General features: G+C 37.4%; 1 protein-coding gene across 2 annotated transcripts in view; it reads left to right on the top strand.

Annotated features, from left to right (window-relative positions):
• The window catches only part of LOC148847333 (1,4-alpha-glucan-branching enzyme 1, chloroplastic/amyloplastic-like), a 104,952-nt gene that overhangs the window by 73,139 nt on the left and 7,015 nt on the right, over positions 1–24,798 (top strand). For both annotated transcript variants that reach the window (XM_088952042.1, XM_088952041.1), the window contains exons 12-20: positions 184–313; positions 474–584; positions 2,100–2,228; positions 4,480–4,583; positions 7,652–7,796; positions 9,133–9,280; positions 9,405–9,505; positions 13,870–13,947; positions 22,161–22,316. In XM_088952042.1, coding sequence (XP_088808168.1) covers positions 184–313; positions 474–584; positions 2,100–2,228; positions 4,480–4,583; positions 7,652–7,796; positions 9,133–9,280; positions 9,405–9,505; positions 13,870–13,947; positions 22,161–22,316 — 1,102 coding nt within the window. The remainder of the gene's footprint in view (positions 1–183; positions 314–473; positions 585–2,099; positions 2,229–4,479; positions 4,584–7,651; positions 7,797–9,132; positions 9,281–9,404; positions 9,506–13,869; positions 13,948–22,160; positions 22,317–24,798) is intronic.

The raw sequence follows: 24,798 nt of genomic DNA, 5'->3' as shown, positions 1-24,798 counted from the left end.
CCAAGTTTGGAGATCTTTCTTTAGTTTCATAAGAAGGGCATATATTGTGATTTTCTATATAGGTTTCGGAAATATTATGTTATAAAATCTGACTATTTCATATTCTTCTCACTTGTGGTGTTTTTGTATTGATACGAATTTCTCATAATCTGATTTATGACTGCAAATATATATTGTACTCAGCCATGCATCAAACAATGTGTTGGATGGGCTGAACATGTTTGATGGCACCGACGGTCAGTACTTCCACTCTGGATCTCGTGGATATCATTGGATGTGGGATTCTCGCCTTTTCAACTATGGACACTGGGAAGTATGTTCTTTGTGTTTAACCTTTTTTTTTTTGATGAATGAAGATTTCTTTGTGTTAATCTTTTAGTTATTATATTTTCTCATGAATGTTATTAATTCTTTTCTGGTGTTGATTTCTATGGTCAAAATGAACTAATTCATTCCTCATATGATTCTTTTAGGTTCTAAGATTTCTTCTTTCAAATGCAAGATGGTGGCTGGAAGAGTACAAATTTGATGGTTTCAGATTTGATGGTGTTACTTCAATGATGTACACTCATCATGGGTTGCAGGTGAATATTGGAGATCGACTTCTTTGGTTGGCATGCTTATGTGCTCTTGGCTCATTCTAAAGGAAGTGACTCCTTGAGTAGTTGGTGATGAAATAATTCGATGATTTTTTACATCATAAATAGTGCATGGAATATTATTTCTGATGTTTAGGGCATGATTATGGGTAGAAATATGCCTCAAATACAACTTGCTTCTTTCATTGATCATAATTTGCAGTTGGTATATGGTTTTTGTTTTAGGTAAAGGAGCATTTTGTTGGATATTCCTTTGCAATAGTATTCCTACTTAGTGAATTTTCTTATCTATAAATTGCTAATCTATTGCAATGACATGGTGTGTTGTGATTGCTCTTTGAAAACTACAACTATAAAATGTATCAATTGATATGCTTGTCTTTGAAAACTAAGAATCTTTACACTTGTTAAGATAACACTACAAGAGTGCACCATCTTAACCAAGATTACTTCAATTTGCAATAGAGAAATCAGAGTACTATGTTAGTATCAGAAATCTCAGGACTGAACCCAACATCTCTCATCCCTTAACCTTAGATGTTAAAATTAAGCAACAACAGAGGGAACAACTTGATGTGACCCAGTTCTTGGTGAGTTTAAAGTTAGTATGAGTCGGTTAGAGCAAAGATATTGGGTGGTTTTGCTCTCCCCACTCTTGAGGAGGTGTTCGCTCGACTCTGTAGGATTTCTCTTGGACCTACAAAAAGCACAACTACTTCTGATAGGTGAGCATTTGTTGTAGTAAGAGGGGGAGGTCATGGAGTTCGAAGAGGACATGGTGGTCCTATGTTTAGCCATGGTGGTGGAGGTAGTGGACTTACTTTGGAATGGAGTGGCATACTGTTAAATTCTCTTATGATCTACATGACCCACTTTCTACATGGGCCAACCATGCTGTGATTGGCTAGAAAACATCTTGTTCTAATGGATCCTGAGGTACTCCAAAGGCCTAAATTGGCAGGACATTTACTAGTCAGTGGAGGGGTGGTTTTAATTGGGGTGAAGTGGTGAACTTTATTGAAAGTCTTGATATTGATAAGTCTCTGTTACTGATAAATTGCATGCTGTTTAGAATATATTTCTGATAATTTTACACTTGAATGTCTTGATACACTTTGTATGTTGTATTATCAAAATTTTCAAATGGTTCTTCATTTGGTTCAGATAAAGAATTTTCCTCATTAGACCTTATTAATATAGAAATTTCCAAATGTCAAGCAAGCTAAATATCCACAGGGTAGCTCTTGTATGCTGGGAAATGGCAATTTGCTCTATCAATATGGAAAGTTGTTTTGTTTGTACTGAAGAGGCCATCACCTAAGTTTTTTTTTTTTTCAATTTCATACTTATCTTGTTCTTAACGAGTAAATCTGGAGTATTTTCTCATTTTCACTTTTCAGATCTTGCTTTTCTTTTTTGTCCTCTCTCTAGATGTCAGTTGTGTTGTTATGCTTTCTCCTCATTTTCATGTTTACCATTTCTACTTTACACTGCTGGCAGGTAGCATTCACAGGAAACTATAATGAGTACTTTGGCTATGCAACTGATGTAGATGCTATTATTTATCTGATGCTAGTAAATGATCTTATTCGTGGACTCTTCCCTGAGGCAGTTACCATAGGTGAAGATGTAAGTGAAGTTCTTTTTCTCCATGAAGAACCTATGCCATATCTTCACTAGAATACATGGGTTACCAGCATGAAGATGTGCTTCCATTAATAAAGAGCATATCAACCGAATGTTTTCTTTGTGGTTGTGTATGGAGACACTTCATTTGTTCATTCTGTTTACTATGGTTCATTGTGTATCATCTTAGGTTCTGAATATATGAGCTTAGATAGCTGTTATATCCATTGGGTTTGATGAATTTGAAATATTAATTACTACCCAGGTAACAAGGTGACAAAATACTCTTGAGCCCAAACTGTCAACAAAGCTACCCAAAAAAAATAACAATTTGGGATCCTACTTAAAAAAAATCAAAATCAAAATATGTTTACATTTCTCTCCTTTTTTTCATTTCTTCTTTTTTTTGCTCATCACCTTCAATCTCCTTACTCTTAAAAATTCTTCTCTTCTTTCCAATCTGTGCAAAGGAAGTTCCTCGTTTTCTTTTCAATGCTTGCTGCCATACTAGAAGGAAGAAGGAAGTTCGTTATTTTCTTACCCCCTTTTGACAGGTATTTTTCTGAGGCTACTTCAAACCATGTTAATGTTGCCATTAAGATCTCTACATGATGCTGAGAAGCATTGCAGAAAAAATCAAGTATCATCCACATATTGTAACAAGGACATTTCCACCCTCTCCTCCCCCACCACAAAACCTTCCACCAAACCTCTCATTACTGCTTTCTTTGCCATCTTGTTCAAAGCTTCCATAACACAACTAAACAAGAATGGTGAGAGGGGGTCCCCTTGGCTAATTCCTCTGGAGCTTTTGATGCTTCCAACTGCCACCCCATTCACCATTACTGAGAAGAGAGAAGTGGAGATGCACACCTTTATTCAGTTTTTCCATTTAGAGATAAAGTTTATTTTCCTCAAAATATAATCAAGAATTGCCAATTCACATGACCATATGCCTTCTCTAAGTCAATCTCACACAACAACCCATTCCTTCTACTTTTTAGCTTAGCATCAATCATCTCATTTGCCTCCAGCACCGCATCAACCATCACATCAGTCTACCATCTACAAAAGCCCCTTGATTGTCTGAGTTTATCTCTCCTAATACAGGCTTTACCCTTTTAGATAACACTTTTTCTATAATTTTATAAACACTTCTGATGAGGCTAATAGGCCTGAGGTCTTTTAGTTCCACAGCTCCTTTCTTTTTGGAATCAGTTTAATGAATGTAAGGTTCAAGATTCTTTCTACAGGCACAGATGTATGGAATTACTTGAAAACCTTTAGTAGGTTCCCCTTAATAAGTTCCCAACAATGATACTGACACCCTTTCCTCTTTCTCTGCCCTATGCACCTCCTCAATGATATCTGGACATCTTTTCTTTACCTCTACACCCCTTAACACCTCTCTTCTTCACACCTTAATTTTCTCTTTCAGGGCTTTCAGTTTCTTATCCATGATATGACTGGCTGACCCTTTAAAACTCATTTCATTCCACCAATTCTTGAACAGATCCACCAATTCTTACCTATGATATGACTGGCTGACCCTTTAAAAACACATTTTACTAGTCCTATACTCCTACTGAAACTAACTTGATGTAAAGAAACCGGAAGTTACTAAAAATTGTAAATCACAATTTTACTATAAACAGTAATTATGGAAATTGCTATAAATATAAGTCCAAAAGATACCATAAATAGTAATGTTGATAGACTAATAGTAAATTTATAGAAGAGTTAAAACCTTATAATTAAGACACCTACCATTAGAAAATAAATTCAAAAAACTCAAAAGCACTAATACCCATGACACAAATTCTGAAAATTGCGTAGGATTTGGAAAACTATATTTCTTACTGGATTCTTTCCTTGCTTACATATCTACATCATGAGTTCATGACCTTAAAGATTCAATAGCTAACATTCACAACATTTTTTTTTCTTTTTTTATGGTTAACTGGTAACTTTATTAAATGAGAAAAGGAATGTTATATGTTCAGATATAGCAATCTATAGAATCCATGTGTTCCGTAATCCCTACTACCATTCAAAATACAATCATCTGTTCTACATGCTAATCTGTTGGACCTCCATTTGTAACCCCACCAGAACATATATGACCCGCTCACTTCTTGTTTAGATAACTCAGTAATAACATTACAAGTTATTACTATGTTACAACTGCAAATTTTCCTTATTGACCATTTTTATGTGCATTTTCTGAATCTAGTTAAATATTTTCTGCTTATAGGTCAGTGGAATGCCAACATTCTGCATTCCTATTCAAGATGGTGGTGTCGGATTTGATTATCGCCTACATATGGCCATTGCTGATAAGTGGATTGAGATTCTCAAGTAAGTCTGAGCTGAAATTCCCAAATTCAATGCCTTCATTGGTTTTTGCATATCTCCTTTTTTATTTCTTTTGAAGGGCTACACAATGGGGGGTAGCCCATCCCCCAACCCAGGTGCAGGTGGGATTCAATCCCAAGTCTCCACTACGACCAGCAGGAGACCTTACCAACCAGCTGATTGGCACATTGCATTTTTTGCATATCTCTTTTCAAGAAGATATCCGGTTTCCATTTCTTTAGGAATGTGAAGACAATCCATCTATCTCAAATATTTCAAATTCAGAACTAGAGGACAAGAAGATGCCTTAAAGATTTATGTTTGGGATATTCTGTACTCCATACATAATATACTTTGTAATTGGTGATATAGATTCTTTTATCTGTAAAAATAATTACATCTGACACACTCAAGACGTAAACATCCATTTCATCCATGATTACATAACAAGTTAATTACTCATAGACTACCAGTTCCATGCAATAGAAAAAGGTTTGCATGTTTTGCATTGAACCAACAGCAACCATGCTAAACTTCCAACTGTGTTTTTTTAACTGCCTCAAGAGCTTCAATCATTGCCATACTATTTCCCCCCTGATGTCCACCATGCCTTTCTCATTCTTTTTTATCAGAAACGAGTTTGGATCTTCTACCCACAAGATGCTATGATCTATAGCCTCATATCTCAAACATGATTGCTGTCTCAAAAGTATAATCCCATTAATGACAACATAGAAGTATGGAACATGTTTAAGATGTGCTGCTGTAGATCATATTGGAAGCTGTGTGGGTAGTGCCTTTTGGGTAGCAGATCCAAACTCTTCAGAAACTGGTCATCATCATCATCATCATATAAGCATTGTCCCAACTATATGGAGTCAGCTACATGAATCCTGCTTTGTCATTCTGTTCTGTTCAGTACCATATCCATTGTCAAATTATGGGCATTTAAATCATTTCTTACCACTTCCACCCAAGTCCTTTTTGGTCTGCCCCTAGCTCTCTAGCCCCTCCAATTTCTAACAGTTAACTTCTTCTATGCATGCTGAAGATAGTCTTCTATGCATGTGACCAAATCACTTCATTCGACTTTTTCTCATTTTATCACCTATTGGAGCTACTCCTAGGTTCCTTAGTAAGAAACTGGTCACTTATTTTAATTAGAGGAAATAATAGTGTATGCGCACAGTGTACCATGCATCCCATAAGGGCTAGTAATGCTACTCCCACCCTCTTCATTTAAAACTTTTATTTATGGTGTCTTCTTTGTTGGGAAATCACCTTCCAATTTGCTTTCAGTTTGCTCCTTGTCTTGCTAACCTGCCACCAAACCATTTGCTGATCTATGTGCCATTTGAAAGTTGCACTCATCTCCTCTGCCAACCTGTTTTATATCCCTTATTATGTTCTATACGCCCAAGGGCCTGCATCATTTTGGTTGCACCATCCCACCACCACTATATTTGTGTAGTATAAAGATTTTCCCAGTCTCAACCCTTGCACCACAGGTCGACAACCATCAATTTGACCTTTATGGTTACCCACTCCAATAGGGCCTGAAAATATTGTTAAGGCATTGCTTTGCACTACCTATTCCAGGTAAAACTGGATTGCCCAAACTATATCCATCAAAAATTTTCTTGATCAAGTTTGCTGTTGGAGCCTTGGAGGAGTCCAAGTTCTAATAATGATCATTCTAGCTGATGAGGAATCTGCCACAATTTTCCAATGCTGAATAATTCCATCGGTAGATATTAGAGAGGCTGAAAGACTTCCAATGTTTTCACCCGGAGAACAACCTTAACAGCAATGCTTTCAAGAAGAGCTCCCTTGGTTTCATTTGTGTCCTTAAGAGATTCTATTGTTGAGTACCAACATAATTCTGTTTGCATGTAATAGAAGTAAGATATTTCAATTGTTATTTATCAGAAACCAGTTCCATGTAAGATTTTTCATTAAAATGTGAAATATGAAGTTCTCATGAAGTTATTGTGCTTAGAAGTAAAACTGGATATATTATTCGGTGTCTTTGTAGCTTTCTTTTTCCTGACAGTAGAGTTTAGTATCTCAGGGTATCTATAAAGGGGGTGGGGTCCACACAGTCCTGCTTTAGAGTCAATTCTCCTATCTTTTAAGGGGATTTTGCTTGCTTTTTTTCATCCTCTGTAATATTTGGGCCTGCAAAAGAATTGAATGAGTTGAAGCATGAAGGAGAAGGAACATTTTATGTTTTTAATTGGTAACAGAAGTTTTATTGCTATTTAAGAAAGAATATAGTATTTACAAGTTAATGTCCCCTCACATATATGCCAGTGTTACCGCCTATCCCTTATAAGCATACAATTACAACCGAGCCCAAACAATTGTTCCCTACGAACTCATTGTCTACCCTTAGCATTTTCTGATCGTTTCCATTGAAATGCTAATTCAGCTTGCCTTCAACCATTTGATTTCCTTTATAAATTGTCTATGCTGCCATATAGCCTGACTGTTGGTCCTCAACCATCTGACTATTACTTTAGATTTATGGTATAATATGGGATAAGATTGATTTTATCATTGATTGTGATTTTAATTTTGCTATTATTCCTGCTTGTGCTTTGGAGGAAGCTCCAATGGAAGCTCATTTCTTCATGTGGTATGCAAGGAGTCTGGGACATTCTTCTTGTATCAAAGTACCTTACTCTCGGTTGTTGTTTTTGTTGATTTAAAGATCACTCTTACAAGGTGCTAGGTTGAAAGCCTTAGGGGATGTAGTTGTCCAGTTTGTGGCTCTATTCAGCACTTTTTGTAATCTGTTTGGCCCTCATGTTGTAGAGTTCCCTCGTGATATACCATCTAGGTTCTCATGGATGGTCTTGGTCTCTAATCTTGGGACTTATTCTAATCCCTTAGAGTCTTAGGTGGATAAGAACTCCCTTGAAGATGGGTGGCTGATATTTCCTGATGTGGTTATTTTAGAACTTCTTGTTTAGCTTAGATGCTTTTGCAAGTTGAGTTACTGCATCAAAACTATGTAGTCTTCGTGTTGCAATTTGTTTACTTATTGCCCATCTTGATAATCCATACAGGAGAAGGGATGAAGATTGGGAAATGGGAGATATTGTTCATACACTTACCAACAGAAGGTGGTTGGAAAAATGTGTTGCCTATGCTGAGAGTCATGACCAAGCACTGGTTGGTGACAAAACTATTGCATTCTGGTTAATGGACAAGGTAATTTTGAGTTAACATTATGGTCATATCACTTTTCTTTTTACAGTTTATTGTTCACATGGATATATAAAGAGAAGTATCCATGTAGGCTAAAAGAAGTGCCAAAAGTATCTATGCAGGCTAAAAAGAAGCCAGACTAGAATACTATACTTTTAAGCGCTTATGTACAAGGTTGACTTTGATCTTGAAACCAATGGACAAACTGACTCGATGATTTAAAAGGTGTGCCTAGGCCCAGGCGCAATGCCTTTGAAAAGGCAAGCGCCCGGTGTGTTTAGTGCACCTTGTGCTTCAGCCCAGGTGTGCGCCTCAGCCCATCTTTGTGCTTTTCCTAGTATAGTGGCTGGGCCAAGGGCTCTTCCCCCCGACCCCCAACTGCTCACTTTCTAGGGCAGAGTAGAATCCCGTTTTGCTAGTGTTCTCTCATCCTTCTTAATATAAGATATTTTCAAAAAATAAAAAAACAATTAAAATTACAAAACTAATATTTTTATATACAAATTAAGAATTTAAGACCTTGGCATGGGCTTGTTTGGGTTTGCCTCAAGGGGCTTGGTATAGAGGTGGCTCGTAGAATTAATAATGCACAATGTTTAACATCAAATTAACTACTTGAAGTAATGCAATTAGGAAAAAACAAAGATATTGAAAGTTTTGCATGGTTGAATTGTAAGTTTCTTAAATATGTATTATATGTAATGTTTGATTTCATTTCTACATTTTTACTTTGAATATGTTTATATGCTGTGTTTATGTATTTTAATTTGAACCGATAGGTTTTTTAAAATATTTGAGGGGCTTGGTATAGAGGTGGCTCGTAGAATTAATAATGCACAATGTTTAACATCAAATTAACTACTTGAAGTAATGCAATTAGGAAAAAACAAAGATATTGAAAGTTTTGCATGGTTGAATTGTAAGTTTCTTAAATATGTATTATATGTAATGTTTGATTTCATTTCTACATTTTTACTTTGAATATGTTTATATGCTGTGTTTATGTATTTTAATTTGAACCGATAGGTTTTTTAAAATATTTGATTTCTTTTAAAATTTAAGTATGTATTTTTAATTAATATATTTTTGCAATATTTTATTTTATTTTTTGCATTGTTATTTTATTTTTTAATTTTGTGCCTTGCTTCAAAAAGGTGTGCACCTCACATTGCATCTCAGGTGCAAAAACCCCCTTGTGTAGCTTCTCTACAACCATTAACATTTTGTATTTTTGTTATACTTAACAATTCTAGAAACAATTTGTTGGTATATCTAGATGAGTTTTATATATTATTATCTTTTTTATAATTCTTCTTTTTCTCTTCTTTTGCTTTCTCAGGACATGTATGATTTCATGGCTCTTGACAGACCATCTACTCCTGTCATAGATCGTGGAATAGCATTGCACAAAATGATTAGGCTAGTCACAATGGGGTTAGGTGGAGAAGGATACCTAAATTTCATGGGAAATGAATTTGGGCATCCAGGTAAGAGTATGTAGATTAATTGAATTTATACTTCTAGTTTCTTAACTTCGAGTTGAATTGCTTCTGGGTTTAATTAGTTACTGATCAATCTGTTGTTTTTTGTTGGCTATTCTTCTTTCCATAGAGTGGATAGATTTCCCAAGGGGTGATCAACATCTTCATAATGGAAAATTAATCCTTGGAAATAATTACAGCTTTGATAAATGCCGACGAAGGTTTGATCTAGTAAGTATAAAACCATAGCTTATGAATATGGTGTTAAATTTGGACGATCACCTTTCATTTTACTTCTGGGTTACTTGTAATTAATACTGTTTCTAGATTTTTTATTTTGTCTCCTGCTTCAGTAGGGAACAGCTTAAACAAAGAAAAGTATGGTCTGGTGACTTTGGGCCTGATACACTTATTTGCCACTAGGTCTGGGAATGGACCAGGCAAGGGTGCCACTATACCCTGTCACTCTTCTGTTGCAGTGTTATCAGCCCCTCGACTATCCAAAAGATCCATAACTTGATAAGGCCATTACCAAATGTTGGTTCCAGCCATTTAGGGTCTTGGGATGGATGGACTGCATACAGACCTAATCTTTGGCCTTTTTTACTCAAAGTGAATTGTTCCCTTTTTCTCTTCTTCTTTTATTCTTTTTTTTTTTTTTTTTGAGAAAGATTTAAGTGTATCCCTTCAGAAAATAAAGGGATTAAATACAGATTATACCAAAAGAGAACTTGTGTCAAAAAAGAGTCCCTATGCTTCCCCCTGAATAGCTTGTATACACCAAGGATCAAAATATTGGTATCAGGTATCGTTTGACAGCTCAGATACGGATATAGGTGTGGATATGCTTTGAAACACATGGATATGGACAAAAGATATGAAAATGCATAGATAGGCTAGGGGAATGCATACAAATCACATAAATACACTAAATCTAAAGCTGAATTATCTATGAATATGGTATAAACACATGAAAAATGCACACTTTAATAGGTTATATGAAGATAAACATTACAATCAACAATTTTGGGACTCTAGAACATGTACACATCATACAATAATTATCACTCTTTTAATTTTTATAATTATAATTTTCAATTTTTATTAAAATTTTAGAAAATTTTATTTATTTAGTATTTTTATATAAACAATAACTCTATTTTTCAAGTAATAAGTATGTTTTCATTTTAAACATATAATTTATATGTAAAATAAAACATGTAAATAATTTAAGGAAGATAACATGAATTATTTTTATAATTTTCAGTTTTTATTAAATTTTTCGGGAAAATTAAATCTTAAATTGTTTATTTATTTCAGTTTTTATATTTATAGTTCTATTTCACTTTTTATAATTATAATTATCAATTTTTGTTAAAGTTCAAAAACAATCCAAGAGTGGTCAGTATGCGCATCAGATTGTATCCACCTATACGGTGGAATATGGCCCGATACAAAGGCATATTGTGATGATACGCACAACTCATGGGATACATACCCAGTCATCGCATATCCCATATCCATGGATATGGATATGAATACGATATGCCTTCTATCGGGGTATCGCATCAATACTTTAAACCTTGGTGGACACTAACCTAAGAGATCAGCTTGGCTTTTAATCTACAGCCCTTTCTCTGCCTAAGTATTTGAAGATGGAAAGAAAACCAAACTGGCTGCTGGGATCTTCTTATAGAGAAATCTGGAGGAAAATACCTTCAACTTCTTTCAAATTCTTGTGTCTGCCTGAGATGGTCGGTTTGCCACATTACCCCATTTATGCAGCAGCTCAGTCTTAGGAGCCATTTCCCAGTCATTCAGGTTCCTTCTGATCAAAGGTCTCTACTCACCTCTTCCATTACTTATCTCATAGTTACCAGGTTACCGGTTCTGTTTCACCCTTGAACCGCCCTTTTGAAGAAGAAAAAAACATTGGAATGGCCATGGAACTTCTGACCGGATGGTCAAACCACTGAACCATTCAACCCGGGCAACTGTTTATGGTTTAATTTCATAATATGAAACTGAAATGAATTTTTAAAAATTAAAATAAAAGAAAGAGAAGGGTTGACTGGTTGGTGGGGGAGAAAAAAATAGAGAGAGACTAGTTGGGGGGGGGGGGGGGGAAGAGAGAGAGAAGAGAAATCTGAGAGAGATAGGAGGTAACCATTTTTCCTTATTTTCTTTCTCAGTTGTTGTTCTCACCCTCTCTTTTCTAATCTTCTCTAATAAGATATAAAGAAAGCAAGCCATTACAAAATGCATATTATGTTTAACAAAACTGTTTGAACCATTCAACCTGGATGGTTGAACTGCTAACCCGGAAATTGAAAGGAAAAGCGGCTCTGTTTCCAAGTCGATCTTTAAAACATTGATTTTAGGAGCTAAATCCTCCAGATCTGAGGATATCAAAAACCTATACAACATTGCTAGGCAAGGATTCTCCTAATTGTTTGTCCACATGAATCTATCTACCAGTAGAAGCAAGTCCACCAATTCCTATTTTCTAACAAAGTTTGCAAACTACTGCATTCTCTTATTTCTTTGAGTATCCTTGTTCTTTTAATAACCAAATAGAATAAAACTAAAATCATCACTGAGCACCTAGGGGCATCTCCATCTTCCCATGTCCCTTAAGTTGTCTAGTCATTCCACATCAATTGTTTGAGGTTGTCAGTATTAGGGCCAAACGTCAACGCTAGCATCCATTCATTCTCCTCTCAGTTTCACATGTATAGAAATAAAGAATGTCTTACTTTTTTTTCTTCACTATAATTTTGTTGGTATCCCAAATGTTCACAATCCCACATGTTGCCCCATCAACCAATAAAGCTACTCAATCACATGGTCTACCGCCCAAAATATTCATAATAATCGCCTCCAATTTGCCTTCTACTTCCCTATAGACATAAGATGTCTAGTCAGTTCGGTTTCAATTAACCAATATGAAAAACCGGTGATTAACCGAACCGACCGGTATATATTTATAATTTATAATATGTTATTTATTATTTATTATTTATTATTTATAATATAATATATGTATTTCCAATATTTATATATTTGTTTTTAATATATTATTTTTTTTAGAAGAAGTAAATATCAAAAAACCAAAAAACCGAAGGATCAAATTGGTGGAAAACCGAACCAGCTAACCAACTGGTAAGTTTGGTTTCGGTTCATGGCTTTCCAAAAACCAATGGTAGTGGTTCAATTTGGAAAATAAGCCCACGGTTTAGCTACCAAACCGTGAGCACCCCTGCTCAAAACAACCCAAGGCGCATGTTGGAGATGTTGATGCCTTTGAGCACATGCCTCAAATGCCTTTTGCATGAGATGTACACCTTATGTGCCTCGTGCACACTTCATACAAAAGTAAAGAAAGAAAAGAAAAGCTTCACCCTTCAGACACCCCCTAACACTTTATTGATGCAGCCCAATTCGGATTTTTGATCTAGGGGATCCTGCTCCGCTCTAGCTCACTCACCTTCAATTAATAGGACCCACTTTCAGCTAGCGTTATTGCATCCTCATAATTCTTAATAAAAAGACATCTTTCATCAAAAGGAAGCACTCCTGTGGAGGCTTATACTTCCTTGTGCTCGAGAGGTGTATGCCTCTTGTGTTTTGAACTATGTCTTACACCTCTAGGTAGTGGAACACATCGTGTCATGCCTCCATATTTTAAAACATTGTTGTAAATCTTCCATCCCTCCACAGGTATGATTGCAAGTGTTCCACTCCATAGACTACCTCTGCTTCCTCCCCACCCCTCTCTCGAGATGCCAGCATGATGCTTAGGTCTTCTCATCCGGGATCTGTTTATCAGACCCTTCTTCTATTAAGACAACATCAATCAGATCAACATGTGGATGCATCTCATGCTTTTCTCTTCCATCATCCTCTCGACATACTCCCGATCGGTTTATCCCCTTTTCCTGATTCATTGCATTTTATTTTTCTGCTTTGCTCTCTTGCCTTTAAAAATTGCCCAATCTATGAATCCTTTGAACCTAGCAATAGTATTTGTATTTCAGGTACACCATAGCCCTTTTCTCCCCACTGATTTTCAGTACCAAGTTATTGCTACCCTTAATCTCCTCAAGAAAGAATGACCTGGACTCAATTCTACAATTGGTCTTCCATTTGGTTGCTCTCATTAACTCCTGCTTCTCCATTTGATCACCTATTTTATAAGATCCACCCATGTAACACATGTTTAGAGACTATCACCTCCATCAAAAGCCAAGCAATCCCAATAGTTCTCAAGGAACTAAAAGACAAGAGGAAGAATTTCTATTCAACAACAAAGGAATTGTCATTATATACCTTTTCTCTCGCTGCAAATTCAAATAAGTTTTCTGTTTGCAGATTTTGAATAGTTTGTTACCTATTAGGCTTTTTTCTGATGAAATTTGAAGTTGTGAAAGTTCTATAAGAAAGTTGCAGTTTTTTTAACCCTTTAGTGGAAATGACTTATAAAGATTTGCTTCCACCCCATTACATAGTCATCTTTCTATTATTAACTATTTGATTTGGTCTGCCTATCATTACATTACATCTAGTCTGATTGTTAATATGATCAATATTACCAGGGAGATGCAAATTATCTAAGATATTGTGGCATGCAAGAGTTTGATCGGGCGATGCAGCACTTGGAGGAGACCTATGGTGTATGTATTACTTATAAGGCTTCTTAATTATCTTAGAATGCAGTGATATATTAGACTTAGACGTAACAACATTCATGAAGATCATCAACATCATTAGAGTATTTGACATTGAAATACCTAAGAGTGTCTACATGCTTTTCATCCATTATATGGGCAAGTTTTATCAAATCTAATGTATACTTTCATTAATTTGTAAAATGTCCATGGAGTTAAGTGTACTCCAACCTATAAGTCAACAGCGCAAGATCTTTTGTTTTAAAAGATAAGTGAAGAAGAGATTTAAGCTGTTGAATAGTCCCTTCATCATCACCTGTGATAAGAATATCATCTACATAGAGGAGAGGGAGAGTCAATCTTCGCTTATGGTGATGTGAGAACAAGAAGTCAAAACTCAAAACAACTCTATGCATGGCTAGTTTCTGTAATAGTCTACCTTAAATGCCCAAACCAAGTTTGAGGAGCTTGTTTTAAGTAGTAGAGGGATTTCTTCAAATTGCAAAACATTGACTTGTCATTAACATAGCTAGGAGGAGGTTTCATGTAGGCAATCTCTTCCAAATGGGAATGCAAAAATGCATTTTTAGCATCCATATGTGAGATAGTCCGGTGTTGGTAGAAATAGCTTAAATAGTCCCCACAACAGTCACTTTTTGCAGTGGAGCAAATGTCTCCTCGTATACTTGAGCAACCAGACAACCCTTATATTTTTCAATAGTACCGTCTGAAACTTCACTATGAAAGCCCATTTTCTACCAATAATAGATGCATTTTGAGGAAGAGGAACAAAGTCCTGAGTGTCATTGTCAATCAAGATTGAACTTCAGTGGCCATGGTCTCCTTCTAGCACGGTGTAGCAGCAGCTTGGTGGTATATGGTGGGGATATTTGTAAAAAGAATTATGGGTGAAGGAAACCCATGATAGCCAAGTGGACCAGAAATGCAAGTTGAGTTACAAATAAGAAACAAAAGAATCTGATTTAGGCAGGTTAGGTGCACTTACCATCAACTCAATTGATGAAGAAAAACTGCCCACAGGGGGTGAAGGAGAGGCTGTAGGCTGCTAAAGATACTGTTACCACTGATAAACCCAAAGTGGCTTTTTAGGATGTATGAGACAGAACTTCCTCCATGGTAATAGAAGTAAAGAAATCAAAATTGTTGTTGATTTTAGTTGCATTTCTGCTGTTAGAGTGGTGTCAGCCTAGGGTGCTGTCAGCATGTTCTGTTCTCTTGTTTAAGTTTTATTTTTAGGGTGTGCAGCCAGGGACATATTTGTAATTACTTCATCTTTTATTTTTCAGCATGTTATTATAAATGTGAAATTGGGTGCCACCAGCCCAATCTTCTGACTCCCACATACTTTTCTTCCCTATCTCCTCTCTTCTCTCCTTTCTCTCTTCTAGAAAGAAGACATGGTATCAGAGCACAACTATGGGCAATAGGAGTCGTCTCTTCTCCGAGTCATATCCATTCAACTCAGTTCTCTGATTTCTTGGACAATGAAGGCAAGAAACCCTAATCGGACTGATCAGAACCACTTCTTGTTGCTTCTTCTGGGTTCTTCCTTGGTTTTAGCACCAAGGTAACCCTAGTAGGAGGAGGCCAATGCTGTGAAGCTTCTTCTTTTCTTTTGACTGATGCTGTGAAGGCTTAGTCATGGATTTGCACCTTCATACAGGTGCTGTACAGGGGTATGTGATCCCCTTTGTCACATGTATGTGTTGTGATTGGTTGGTGTGTGAAGTGTGCAGTTCAATGGTGGCTGAATTTTAAAATTTCTGGACTGTTCCTGGATTATTTATTTGCTGCCAGTAGATTACAGCAGTGCTCTTTATTTCTGGATTGTTTCTGGACTGTTTAGTTGCTGCCAGTGGACCTCAGCAGTGTGTTCTTTATTTCAGAAGTAGTTTTTTGGGGTTTAGTGCCCTAATTGTGACTGTTATAGGTAGTAGTTGAGTGAGGACTGGTCTTGTGCACCTGCGGCCTTTAGTTTTGTCTTTTGACCTGCCTCTACCAATGGCAAATGATGATTCTGCCTCATCTGGGGTTACATGAACCTGTAGTACAGCTGGTATGAGAGCTGAAAATATGATGTTTCCTATGCCAATTACTCCTTTAAACGGCCTGAACCACCTGGAGTGGGCTAAGGTGTAAAACTTTATGTAACAGCAAGGGAAAAAGCTGGTTATATAAATGGAAGAGTGAAAGAACCCAAGAGTGGAACAGTTGAACATGATCGGTGGGACCAAGAAAACAATATGGTGATGTCTTGGCTTCTTGCAGCCATGGGACCTGATGTGAAGAAGAATTTTATGTGGGCAGACATTGCTAGTGAGATATGGGAACAAGCCAAAACCACCTATTCTGAGCAAAGGCACTATGCCAAGATTTACCAGTTACAAGCTAAATCCTCAACCTGTAAACAGGGGAACCATAGTTTGTCAGCCTATTATTCAGCCCTTACCTCAGTATGGAAGGAATTAGACCACTATCAAGCTATAGAATGGAAACATGATGATGATGATAAAGCCTATAAGAAACAGGTTTCTCAGTAACGGGTTTTGCCTTCTTATTGGGACTAAACCCCGTATATGAACCTCTTAGAGTTCAGATTTAAGGAAGTAAAGAGTTGCCTTCAGTTCAAGAGGTGTATGCCCTTGTTCAGTTTGAGGAAAGTAGGTGGAGTGTGATGGTTACAACTGAAGGGGAGCAACAGGTGGCATTAGCTGCAATGGGTGGTAATAATATGGGAAAGAAAAATGACTCTAGGAAAGTTGATGATAAGGACAAGTTGTTTTGTACCCACTATCGGCATTCAAGACATACACGTGACACATGCTGGGAGCTCTATGGGAGGCCAAGTGGACTATAAAGAACCAAGAACAGGGTAAGGTATAGGGTCAAAAGAAGCCTAATACAGCACATAGTGCAGCAAATGTAGCAACCCAAGAAACCCAATCTATTGGGGTGTCAACCGGTACTACTCGAGAGCACTTCACTGGCTTTGATCCCAAGGAAGATATCATGAACTCCTTCCGTAGTCATTTGGAATCATATGGTAGGGCTTTGCGCTAGATGGACTATTAAGTTACTGGTACCCCTTCTACTTTATTTGCGTCTACATCAAGTAATTTAGCCTTTGCCTTCCATGTCTCCATCGCCACCGATTCCCCCTGGATCATTGACTCAGGGGCCTCTAATCACATGATCGGTAAGCCAAACTTGTTCCAGTCTTATAGCCTTTTGTTAGGAAGGGATAAAGTGAGACTTGCAGATGGAATATTCTCCTCCATTGCAGGCCAAGGATCAATATCCCTTCCTCATGGACTTAACCCGAATAATGTTTTGCATGTCCCTCAGCTTCCCATCAATCTTCTTTCTATTAGTAATATCACAAACTCTTTAAACTGCAATGTAACCTTTTTTCCTGATTCATGCGTTTTTCAGGACTTAACTTCTGAGAGGACGATTGGTAGAGGAAGCTTAGTGGATGGTCTATACACTCTCAACAACAAGGCTGGTTTCTCGATGTCATCCTCAAAGTCGCATAGTCAGTCAAATAAGAGTCAATTTTTTTTGTGGCATAATCAGTTAGGTCATGTGTCTTTTGAAATAGTGAAGTCTTTGTTTCCTTATTTATTTAAGTCATGTTTAGTGTCAGGTTTCCAGTGTCAAACATGTCAGTTGAGCAAGCAATGTAGAACAATATTTAATTCAAGTAATAAAAGATCAAGTTTCCGTTTCCATATTGTGTATTCTGATGTGTGGGGGCCTACTACCATAACTTCGAAGGGTAGGTATAAGTACTTTATCACATTAATTGACGACTTCTCCCGCTATACATGGGTATTTCCCATGCATAGCAGAGGCAAAGTTTCAAAGATTGTGAGAGATATCCAGAGGATGGTGTTTACACAATTTCATGTTGAAATTAAGATTTTCCAATCAGACAATGTGAAGGAATGTTTCCATGGTGAGCTCAATGAGTTCTTTACTTCTCATGGATTCATTCATAGGAGCTCATGTGCAAGAACACTGCAACAAAATGGTGTAGCAAAAAAAAATAACAGACACCTCCTTGAAATAGCCTGAGGGATGATGTTATATATGAATGTTCCAAAACGGTTTTATAGAAGTTGTACTTGCTACTGCTTATGTCATAAATCGCATGCCCTCCAGAGTGTTGAACTACAAGGCCCCTCATCGGCTATTGTTCCCTCAGTCTTCTTTATTTTCCATTCCCATGAGGGTGTTTAGTTGTCGTGCTTATGTCCATGACTTATCTCCATCTCATGATAAGTTAGACCCTCAGTCTATTCCATGTAATTTTTTGGGGTATCCCTCCTCTCAAAAGGGTTACCGGTGCTTTGATCTCGTTGATCATAAGTTCTTTGTCTCTATGGATATCTCATTTTTTGAGTATGAACCATTCTTCCCTACTTCTCCTCAGGGGAAGAGTAACATGGAAAAGGAGAAGTAGGTCCAGGCCCATCAAGTCTCTCTTCCTTCTATTCTAGATCCTGCTCCTTTTCGTGTCTTCCAACGTACACGCCGTAGAGATCAACAATGTGACAAAGATGTAGAGCCACCAAACACTGAGAAACCAACACCTTCAAATTCCCAAGAGATAAGCCCAACACCTTCTATTGCTCATAGAAAGGGAGTCAGGTCATGTACTGCCAAACACCCCATTACCCAGTATGTTTCTTATGATCACATTTCCCCCTTTCACCGTGCCTTCCTATCTGGAGTTGATAGCATCCCCATACCCAAAAATGTTGCAGAGGCTTTAAAATATCCTAAATGGACTGATGCTATGAAGGAGGAGATTAATGCCCTCCATAAAAATAAGACATTGGAGTTGGTGGATCTTCCAAAAGGAAAAGACCCAATGGGGTGTAAGTGGGTGTTTATAGTGAAACACAAGGTAGACGGGACAATTGAAAGGTACAAAGCAAGGTTGGTAGCTAAAGGGTTTCACTCAAGTCTATGGTGTTGACTATGATGAATCGTTTGCTCTAGTAGATAAGATGAACTCAATTTGGGTTCTTCTATCATTGGTTGCAAACCTTGACTGGGAATTGCATCAACTGGATATAAAGAATGGATTTTTAAATGGTGATCTAGAGGAGGAGGAGGTGTACATGGTTCAACCCCTAGTTTTTGTGCTAAAGTGAAAATAAGGTGTGCAAGCTAAGAAAGTCCCTCTATGGTTTAAAACAAGCTCCTAGAGCATGGTTTAGTAAATTTCATATGGCAGTCCAGCAAGTAGGGTTCAAACAATGTCAGAGATAGGTTGTGTTAATAGTGTACGTGGATGATATCATCATTACAGGAAACTGGAGCTTAGAAATACAAAAGTTAAAGGTGTTCCTAGCCTCTAAATTTGAAGTGAAAGATTTGGGTCCTCTAAAGTACTTCCTTGGAATTGAAGTTGCTCACTCAAAAAAGTTCATCTTTATTTCTCAGAGGAAGTATATCCTTGATCTGTTACAAGACACATGCAATTTAGGTGCAAAACCAGCAAATACTCCTATGGATGTTGATCATAAACTTTGTGATTGTAATGATGAACCACTGAAAGATGCGAAACAGTTTCAAAGGTTAGTGGGAAGGTTGCTTTATTTGTCCATGACACGTCTAGACATTGCTTATTCAGCTGGGGTTTTGAGCCAATTCATGCATTCCCCTAAGAGACCACACATGGATGCAACAAAGAGGATTCTTAGGTATTTGAAGAAGTATCCAGGAATAGGGTTTCTATTCAGCAAACATAATCATCCGAAAGTGAAAGTCTATACAGATGCTGATTGAGTAGGTGTTGTGAATGATAGAAAGTCCACAAGTGGGTACCGTACATTTGTAGAAGGAAATCTAGTGATATGGAGAAGTAAAAAACGAAGTGTAGTTGCAGGGTCAAGTGCTGAAGCGGAGTATAAGGCTATGGCACATGGGGTGGCTAAAGTTCTTTGGCTGAAGAATCTTTTGGGGGAATTTGGGGTTACTGTTCACAATCCCATGTCCCTTTACTATGACAATAAGGCAGCTATAAACATTGCTAGCAATCCTGTCCTACACAATAAGACCAAGCACATTGAAGTGGACAAGCACTTTATAATAGAAAATTTGGAAAATGGAGAAATTTGTACTCCTTATGTCAAGTTCAAGGAGCAACTTGCTGATGCTCTCACAAATGGGCTTCCATACTTGCGGCACAATGAGCTATGTGACAAGTTGGGCATGATAGATATACTCAGCTCAATTTGAGGGGGAGTGTTGTTGATTTTAGTTTTATTTCTGTTGTTAGAGTGCTGTCAGCATGTTCTTTTCTCTTGTTTAAGTTTTATTTTTAGGATGTGCTGTCAGGGACATATTTGTAATTACTTCATCTTTTATTTTTCAGCATGTTATTATAAATGTGAAGCTGGGCGAGCCCAATCTTTTGACTCCCACATACTTTGATTCCCTTTCTCTTCTCTCTTCTCTCTTCTCTCTTCTCTCTTCTCTCTTCTCTCCTCTCTCCTCTCTCTCTCTCTTCTAGAAAGAAAACATATATATGATTTCTGGTGATGTACTAAGAGGCTTAGCGGTAAAAGCAAAGTAGGAAACATGCTCAAGGAAAACACAAGAATGGCAGGATTGTAACATTAAAAAAAAATGTGGAGGAAAGTAAATAATAAAAACACAATAAAAAATGTGAAGCTTAGAATATTCAGGAAGATGATTCTTGTGGAGAGTATGCAAATTAGGTCTAAGAAATTGATTACGTAGGTACATAATAGTAGAGATAATGCCCACCTAAAAGTATGGTGGAGCAGAAGAATCAAGAAGCAACATTTGACTAACCCCCAAAATGTGGTGATTCTTTTATGTATCCCATTTTGTTGTGAAGTACCGGGACACGAGTGTTGGGACAAGATTCCATTAAATTTCTAAAGTTCCCTTATCAATATATTCTCCCTCTGAATTAGAATGCAAAATGTTGATTCCAACAGAGAAGTGGATTTCAAGTTTTCAACCATGGCAAGAAAATTTTAAAAGTAAGAAACTATTTAAAGCTCAAACAGGATAAGACTGGAGATGATCCCCTTACATCATTGTCTATCGAATCAAGAAGAGTGGTAGATACAATAGTACTAGCTGGAAAAGGTATTAACAGTACTAGTACAAGTTTTACAAATGGCTGCAATGGAAGAAGTTTACATTTCAACAAACCAAACCAAAATATTGAAGTCTATCAAATGAGGATGATCCAAGCATCTATGCCATAAATCCCAAAAGGAAGTTGATTATATACTTGAAGAAGAAAGCAAACAATGAAACAATTGGACATGGTGTACAATCCCTCTCAAACTTCAAAGAAAGCATGTCCTTATGGTCCCTACTTTCACTAGGCGTGCACGTCAGATTAACCTTAACCAAGCAAGGTTAGATTGTGGGTGCCAACAATTTTTAGTCTCTCACCATTGGCAGTAACAGTATCAATGTTTCCTAAGATTAAGAGAGAGAGAGAGAGAGAGAGAGAGAACAACAGTATGAGTCTTTCCAGTATATGGTCTGTAGCAAGAAATAAATGTTTGAACTATGTTCATCTAAGATAGTTTGATAAGCTTTGTAAGTTTCTGACTCCCTTTTGGTTATGAGAAGAGTTCTACACTAAAAAAAAAATATGCCCATAGATCTTGCAAAACACAAAAAATCTTCTCGTTCCAATGTGACAAGGAACTCAAGCTTATTTTGGATCTTCCTTCCTGATCACTGACAGATGCTGCATTTTCAACTCTAGTATGAAATATGTTTGTTAATGCTTCGATTAACACTGGTTCAGTTCTAGGTCTGAAATAAGAAAGAAAGAGAGAAGGAGAAGAAGAGAAAGAAGAGGAGAGAAATAGAAAGTTTGGCGAGAGAGAAAAGCACTCTCTCAGCCAACCCGACTTTTATTTATAGTTTATGCATTGGAATACAAAGATAATTATGTCCCTCATTAACTATGGGACACACAACTTAAACAAAGACAAAATAGACAACTCACCTCTAATTAAATGACAAAAGACTAAACTACCCTTATGCTGTCGACTCTAACAATGTTCTTGCAGAATCATGTATTCAGAATTTTTGTAACTACCCTTGAGCTTGAATTCTGCTGAAGAAACTTGTGTTTGTTTTCCTAAATATGAAATCTTTGTTGCATTGGTGAACCATTTATTCTACAGTTCATGACATCAGAGCATCAGTATATATCACGGAAAGATGAAGGAGATAGGATGATTATCTTTGAGCGAGGGGACTTGGTTTTTGTCTTTAATTTCCATTGGACTAAGAGTTACTCAGACTATCGAGTTGGTTGCTTAAAACCAGGAAAGTACAAGGTATGGTCCTATTTTCCTCTCTATGGATACTGCCATTGGGTTCTAGGATATGCATGTTTTTCCGCACTTTCTGATCTCTTTAAGCCAATAAAGGTAATCCTTTTGGTATACCAGTAGATATCATCCTCTAATTCACTTGTATGTTAATGATTTTAGAAATTTGCATAAAAATACTTGTTTGCAGGTATCTTCTACTATCATGATTTATATATAAAGGAAAAAAGCTGACAAATTTAATGCAAAATGTTATTTAAGGATTTGTCAAATTTTACAGATACCACTTTCTTTTGACAAGTGATATTGGGCTGTAGGGACATTGAGGATCTTTAATTTATTTTTTATTTGTTATTATTAGGTATCAGGCTGACTGGTTATGGGCCTACATAAGCCATATTTTATTATTTTTATTTTCTGCCACATACTAGGGACAGATTGGTCAATGTAATTATTTTTATAATTAGTCAGATTATAAGAGAGTCTGGACTGCTAGACAGCCCGTGATTTCCTTTTCCCTCTCAACCTATTCTCTTCTTTTTTTTTTTCCCTCTTTTTCTCTTTCCTCTGCTATGAGCCTTTTTTCTTCTCACTCTTGTGAATAAATCTCCAATTATTTGAAGGAATTATTCTTGGACTGAATCACAACTTGGTATCAGAGCACATTTTCTTTTCTTTTCTTTTCTTTTCTTTTAAGACCCATAATCTACGAGTTCAGGTTGTCTGTCCCCTAGGGACAGAAAATTTTCTGTTCCATTCAATACTATTAGAACATGGCACATTCTCCCACTCATTTTGAAACTAACAGAATTAGGATTCTAACGGCGGTGTGGACATCAGTTTTTATCAAATTTGTTCAACCTCTCCTTTTCATTCCACCATTCCCGCCGAGAGTTCTCTTCCTCTCCCTCCCCTGTCCACCCACTGCCCCTTCACCTTCACATACATCTGAAAGCAAATATCGGAGACGAAGCTGCATCTGAGCCCCGCTGCAAGTCCCTCTCTCTTCTCTTCTCCTCCCTCCCCACCAACACGCTGCATCGCGACCCAAATCGCAACCTAACCCCGCCTCTACAACCCTCTCCGGTGCTGTATTCTGGCCACTTCAGGAACCCTCCTCACCGGTACTGCATTTGATTTGCTCTATTTATGTTTAAGACTTTCAGTTCTGAAGAATGTTAAATCTAACAAAGATTGAAGATTGGATCTTCTTTTCAAGTTTGGGGAATATCATATGAAGAAATAGTTACTAGGTCCCGAGTGTGGGGTTCCATACCCACACTCAGGCTCGTGGGTCCATACCCACACCTAGGCACCGTTTGGCGCGTCTTTTTGCACAGTCTTTCGGTTGTTTACAAGCCGGGAAGACCGAAAATCAGTCTATTCCCGTTTGGCATGCAGAAGATCTAGCCACCAAAAGATGTGGCGCCGAAAAGATGCGTGAAGCCCATTTTGGGCTGATTTCAGGAATCTCCAAGTGAAGCTTCTCGCGTCTTTCACATTTTAATCTCGCGCGAAAAGTCCCGAAATGACGCACGGAAAGACACGCTTCTGCCAAACGGTCTACGGCCTGCCCAGATCTTGTGTCAAAAGCTCAATGCGTTTATTGACTTCAGAGCTACGAGAAGATCTTCTCAAAAAGACTTGCCAAACGGGCCCCTAGTTATTTCCTAGCTGGTTTTATTTTTCTTTTAAGATTGGGCCGGCTGGCCTTATTATGTCTATCCATATTATTTTTTGTCTTACTAGGATTAGGATTTTATGTATTTCTATCCTATTCTTGTAAGGAATCAAAGCCTATAAATAATAAAGAATATGGGGCGGCAGATCATCATCCGAACCCCTTCTTTCTCTTCCTCCTCTCTTCTTCCACTCTTCTTTCCTCTTCTCTCTCCTTCTCTTCGAACCTGTGTATCTCTTCTTAGTTTACACAGAAGCTGTTCTAGTTCATCCAAGTTCATAGAAGTTTTATATCGACATGGTCTCTGTATTGTAGACAGGATGAAAATCTCACAATTGAAATTTGATATCTTACAGAGTTACAGGCCATAAATTATGCGTAAACTGTACAGAACTGGATTGAAGAGAAACAAACGGGAACAACTCTCTTCCCAATTTCTGCAATCTTGACAGATAATTGTGTCACCATGTTGTTTAATGTGATTTAATCTATGATTGGGCATTTGGGTAAATGGAATTTTCTTGTTGAGAAAATAAACCCCTGAAATGGCTGAAATAAGCACATTAAACCTGAAGTGGCCGAAATAAGAACCACGAGAGTTGCAGGGGTGAGGCAGGGTTATGGAGCTGGCCAGAATACAGCACCGGCGAGGGCTGCAGTGGCAAGGAGGGTTCTTGAAGTAGCCGGAATACAGCACTGGAGTGGGTTGCAGTGGTGGGGTTGGGCTGCTATTTGCGTTGCGATGCAGCGTGTCGGTGGAGAGGGAGGAGAAGGGAAGAGAGAGGGACTTGCAGCGGGGCTCAGTTG

The sequence above is a fragment of the Nelumbo lutea genome, chromosome 6 (genome assembly GCF_056320005.1).
Source record: "Nelumbo lutea isolate HS-2025 chromosome 6, American lotus-T2T, whole genome shotgun sequence".
Lineage (NCBI taxonomy): Eukaryota > Viridiplantae > Streptophyta > Magnoliopsida > Proteales > Nelumbonaceae > Nelumbo > Nelumbo lutea.
This window is presented reverse-complemented; position numbering and strand designations above follow the sequence as displayed.